This window comes from Nicotiana sylvestris, chromosome 4 (genome assembly GCF_000393655.2).
Source record: "Nicotiana sylvestris chromosome 4, ASM39365v2, whole genome shotgun sequence".
Taxonomy (NCBI): Eukaryota; Viridiplantae; Streptophyta; class Magnoliopsida; order Solanales; family Solanaceae; genus Nicotiana; species Nicotiana sylvestris.
Window position 1 is genome coordinate 6087241 of NC_091060.1, and position 5205 is coordinate 6092445.

The window sequence follows — 5205 nt, forward strand, 5'->3', positions numbered from 1 at the left end:
AGCGTCGCCGGCACTCATCCAGGTAAGTACTCGTCTCCTTTCTCTCTCCCCGTGTCCCTCTCTTTCTCTCTCCTTTCTTTCTCCTTTCTCTCTCCCCGCACCCCTTTCTTTCTTCCTCTTTCTTTTAACCCTAGCAGCAGCTAGGCCGGTGACCAGCGACCCAACGGCGCCGTCTCATCTTCCGTCTGCTTTTCTGACCCAACCAGACCACCCTCCTCTAGGTTTCCCTTTCGTCAAACTTTTCCTCGTCGTACCATTGTTTCTCGGACCGACACTGTTTTCCGGCGACCGTTCCGGTGACAATCCCCTTCTTTTTTTGGTCCCGTGGTGTGTTGTATGTGTTTCAGGTAGCACTTTTGGTGGCTGTTTGGTGACGGTTGGGAGGTTCACGGGCAAAGTAGAGCAGGCCATTTGGCAGTCATAAAGGGCTGGTCATCGGGTTCCAAAGCACCCGAGTTATATTCGAGAGAATTGTTGTGGCTGCCCAGGCAAGTGCGAGGCATATGGGCGAGTAGAACGGAGCATCACCGGGCGCATCAAGTCATATTTCCAGGTTCTTTCCATCGGGAGTTGGTACCTCCTGTTTTCTTGTCTCTTTCTCTATGTTAGTTAATTTGTGGTTATTTAGTTAGCATCACTTTAAGCATATTATTAGAATACTTGTAGTTGCAACCGGTTATTTTCTAGTTTGGGTCTGTGTTAGTGTTTTCCAAAGTTTGTCGTAGGTATAATGGTTGTGGTGTGGGATGGTAGAGTAAGGTCACGTCCTCTAGGGGTACCGGGGGTGAGTAGGGGGTGGGGAGGGGGTTAGGAGTTGGGACTAGAGGAAAGGAGGGTAATGGGAAAGAGGGAGCTTGTAGATTGAGGATCGGGTCGTGGAACATACGCACGCTGACGGATAAGTCTATTGAGTTGGCAAAGATTCTCTAGAAGAGAAAGGTTAATATAGCTTGTGTCCATGAGACTGGGTGGGCAGGGACGAAGGCAAGAAATGTGGATGGGTATAAGTTGTGGTACTCTGGAGTCGTGAGGGATAAGAATGGAGTGGGTATCTTGGTGGATAGGGATCTTAGAGAGTCTGTGGTTGAGGTTAGGAGAGTGAATGATAGGCTGATGTTTATTACGTTGGTGATCGGTGAGTGCATCCTCAATGTCGTTAGCACTTACGCACCTCAAGCGGGCTTGGATGAGGAGGTTAAGAGGCGTTTTTGGGAGGGCTTGGACGAGATTGTGCGTAATATTCCACCTACTAAAAGGTTATTTATTGGAGTGGATTTCAATGGCCATATTGGGGCGGTTGCTGGTAGTTATGGCGAGGTGCATGGTGGCTTTGGCTTTGGGGATAGGAACGGAGGAGGTACTTCGCTGTTAGACTTCGCTAAGGCTTTCGAGCTGGTGATTGCGAACTCGACTTTTCCAAAGAGGGAGGAGCATCTGGTCACTTTCCGGAGTTCGACGGTGAAAACTCAGATCGATTACCTTCTCCTCAGAAGGTGTGATAGAGGGTTATGCCAGGATTGCAAGGTTATCCCGGGAGAGAGCCTCGCGACTCAGCATAGGCTCTTAGTGATGGACATCGGCATTATGATGAAGAGGAAGAAGAGGTATGCTTATGGCTGACCGAGGATTAGATGGGGAGCTTTAACCAAGGATAAAGCCCGGGAGTTGGAGGGGAGGTTATTTGCTATGGGAGCTTGGAGGAGTAGTGGAGACACGAGCACTATGTAGTTGACGACGGCGAACTATGTGAGGGAGGCGGCGAGAGAAGTGCTAGGTGTATCGAAGGGTTTTTCTGGCAGGCACCAAGGAGACTGGTGGTAGAATGACACAGTCCAAGTTAAAGTGGAGGCGAAGAAGGTAGTGTACGCGAAGTTAGCAGGGAGCACAAGCGAGGAGGAGAGGACTGCGAATAGAGAGAGGTACAAAGTGGCTAGGAAGGAGGCAAAGCTGGCAGTCACGGAGGCTAAGAATGCAGCGTTTAGCCGTCTATACGAGGAATTAGGGGAGAAAGGCGGGGAAAGGAAGTTGTTTCGTCTGGCTAAAGCGAGGGAGAGGAAGGCCCGGGATCTGGACCAAGTAACGTGCATCAAAGACGAGGATGGTAGAGTATTGATGGGAGAGTCCCAGATTAAGCAGAGATGGCAGACGTACTTTTACGGTCTTCTGAATGAGGAGGGGGACCGGGATATACTCTAGGGGACTTGGGGCATTCGAAGAGTCCCCGAGATTTTAGGTATTGCAGGCGCATTAAGGTGGAGGAGGTCGTGGGGGCGTTACGTAAGATGAGTAGGGTAGAGCGACCGGGCCAGATGAAATTTCGGTTGAGTTTTGGAAGTGTGTGGTAGAGCAGGATTGGAATGGTTGACTGGGTTATTCAATGTAATTTTTAGGATGAAGAGGATGCCGGAGGAATGGAGGTCAAGTACAGTGGTACCGTTGTACAAGAACAAAGGTGATATCCAGTGTTGTGACAATTATAGGGGTATCAAGTTACTTAGCCATACCATGAAAGTCTGGGAGAGGGTGGTGGAGGTGAAGGTGAGGAAGACGACGTCTATATCCGACAATTAGTTTGGGTTCATGTCGGGCCGCTCCACTACAGAAGCTATCCACCTTATTAGGAGGTTGGTGGAACAGTACAGGGATAAGAAGAAGGATTTGCACATGGTGTTTATTGACTTGGAGAAAGCGTATGATAAGGTTCCTGGGGAGGTGCTCTGGAGATGTCTTGAGGTGAAGGGCATTCCGGTAGCCTACATACGAGTGATCAAGGACATGTATGATGGATCTAAGACTAAGGTTAGGACGGTAGGAGGCGACTCGGAGCATTTCCCGGTTGTTATGGGATTACACCAAGGCTCAACACTTAACCCGTTCTTATTTGCCTTGGTGATGGATGCTTTAACACACTATATTCAAGGGGAGGTGCCATGGTGTATGTTATTTGCTGACGATATAGTTCTAATTGACGAGACGAGGGCCGGTGTTAACGAGAGATTGGAGGTTTGGAGACAGACTCTCGAGTCTAAGGATTTCAAATTGAGCAGGCCTAAGACAGAGTACCTGGAATGCAAGTTTAGCGCTGAGTTGAGGGATGTAGGCGGGGACATGAGGCTTGGGCCACAGGTCATCCCCAAGAGAGATAGCTTTAAGTACCTTGGGTTGATGATTCAGGGGGACGGAGAGATCGACGAGGACGTCACTCACCGCATAGGGGCAGGTTGGATGAAATTGAGTCTTGCATCTGGAGTCTTGTGTGACAAGAAAGTGCCGCCGATACTCAAAGGTAATTATTATAGAGTTGTAGTTAGACCGGCCATGTTGTATGGGGAAGAGTGTTGGATGCTTAAGAACTCCCATATCCAGAGGATAAAAGCAGCAGAGATGTGGATTCTGAGGTGGATGTGCGGGCACACTAGGATAGACAAGATTAGGAATGAAGATATTTGGAATAAGGTAGGTGTCGCCCCTGTGGATGACAAGATGCGAGAAGCGAGGCTTAGATGGTTCGGGCACGTGCAGAGGAGAAGCCTCGATGCACCAGTGAGGAGGTGTGAGTGGTTAGTCGTGGTAGGTACGAGAAGAGGTAGAGGGAGACCTAAGAAGTATTGGGGAGAGGTGATCAGGCAGGACATGGCACGACTACACATTTCCGAGGACATGGCCCTTGATAGGAAGTCCTGGAGGTCAAGCATTAGGATTGTAGGATAGGGGTAGTAAAGCTTTCCTTACTTCATTCCGGGGGTGAGGCGGGGTTGGATTAGGGTTGGTCTTAGATGGCTTGCAGTTTATGTTGGACCCACACTATTCTTGTTGTTTATCTTAGCCACGGGCCTTAGATTATGGTCACTATTATTGCATGTCATTCATCTTTCGATTTTTATGTGTCTGTTACTATTACGATTTCTATTGGAGTTACTAATGAATTCTCTCCTCTTGTTTTTTACTTTATTTTCATCTTTCTGAGCTGAGGGTCTATCGAAAACAGCCTCTCGGCCCTATCGAGGCAGGGGTAAGGTCTGCGTACACATTACCCTCCCTAGACCCCACTATGTGGGATTTTACTGGGTAGTTGTTGTTAGTGCTCCATATCACAACCCTCAACATCTGCCCAGAAGTGAGACAAAGCAAAAGCTTGGAACGTGGGTTGCTTGACCAAAAGTTGGTTGCCATGAAATGCCTTGAAACTAAACAAATAGCCAGTTGATTCACGCGTGATATTATCAAGGAGAAAACACATGAAGGAAAAATCAGAGAAGGGAGAACACATCGGATCTTCTACCTTCTGAGATTTGAAATTCGAGAGGATTGGGTAATTTTGGGAGGAAATCGATGGTGGATATGGAATGGGGGGGGAAAGGAGGTTGTATGGTCGAATTTTGATGGGGTTTGGAGCTCAGACGCCTGTGGGAATGGCGGAGATTTGCAGGGGGCATTTAGGGTTTTCACGTCTCTGAGTTGGAGACGATGAGGGACAGAAGGGGTGTTTGGACTAGGTTGTTTGGGGGGTGTTTGGACACTTTAAGTAAATATGGGGGAAGTGTTTCAACCGTTAGATCGGATGGAATGGAAGGCTGGGATTGAATCTAAGTGGTTGAACTCCAAACGATGTCGTTTGGATGATTAAAAGGATGGACCAGGTTAGGGGCGTGGGTTTTGGGCCGGATCCGAACGGTTTTGGGGAAAATTACTTGGGTTGGTACGAATTGGCCCAAAATCAAAGTGTTTCTTCATTTTCTTTCCTTTCTTTTTCAATTTCAAATTGTTTTCTTCCCTTTTTTTCTTTTTTTCTTTTTCAAATTAATTTAAAACCTAAATTAACTCTTAAAACTAAATTAATCGACCAAATCGAGCTAGTTACTATTCATAGTATTTACAAAAATTAAATAACTCCTAAATTAAAAGAAAAACTATAAAATTCAAAAATTAAAAAGTTAAAATGCAAAATGAGTTATTCTTTGTGATTTTTTAATTTTTGTAAAATAACTAATTTACTAATTAACCTAAAAATGTAAAAATAAATCTTAAATGCAAATGCAATGTATTTTTGTATTTTCATAAATTAAATAAAATTAAACATGCACAGAAAAAATGCAAATAATTAAGAAAATTCTACAATAATTCCTAAAATGGCAAACAATTAAAAGAAAAAATCTAATTCCTTGGGATTCTGTGGGAGTATTTCATATGGGGCAAAAATCACAT

General features: G+C 45.9%; 1 protein-coding gene across 1 annotated transcript; it reads left to right on the forward strand.

Annotated features, from left to right (window-relative positions):
- The first annotated feature begins 730 nt into the window (after window positions 1-730).
- On the forward strand, window positions 731-2571 carry LOC138889209 (uncharacterized). The gene is made up of 3 exons (XM_070172479.1): window positions 731-784; window positions 931-1604; window positions 2391-2571. Exons 1-3 carry the CDS (start codon window positions 731-733, stop codon window positions 2569-2571), a joined length of 909 nt encoding a protein of 302 aa, XP_070028580.1.
- The last annotated feature ends 2634 nt before the right edge of the window (window positions 2572-5205 follow it).

Excerpts from the sequence above, each read along its gene's own strand:
- LOC138889209 (XM_070172479.1), top strand. The coding sequence starts at position 731 with ATGGTTGTGGTGTGGGATGGTAGAGTAAGGTCACGTCCTCTAGGGGTA. Across the intron at positions 785-930 it reads GTCCTCTAGGGGTACCGGGG|AAGAGAAAGGTTAATATAGC; the intron begins GTGAGTAGGGGG and ends AAGATTCTCTAG. Across the intron at positions 1,605-2,390 it reads ATGATGAAGAGGAAGAAGAG|GATGAAGAGGATGCCGGAGG; the intron begins GTATGCTTATGG and ends TGTAATTTTTAG.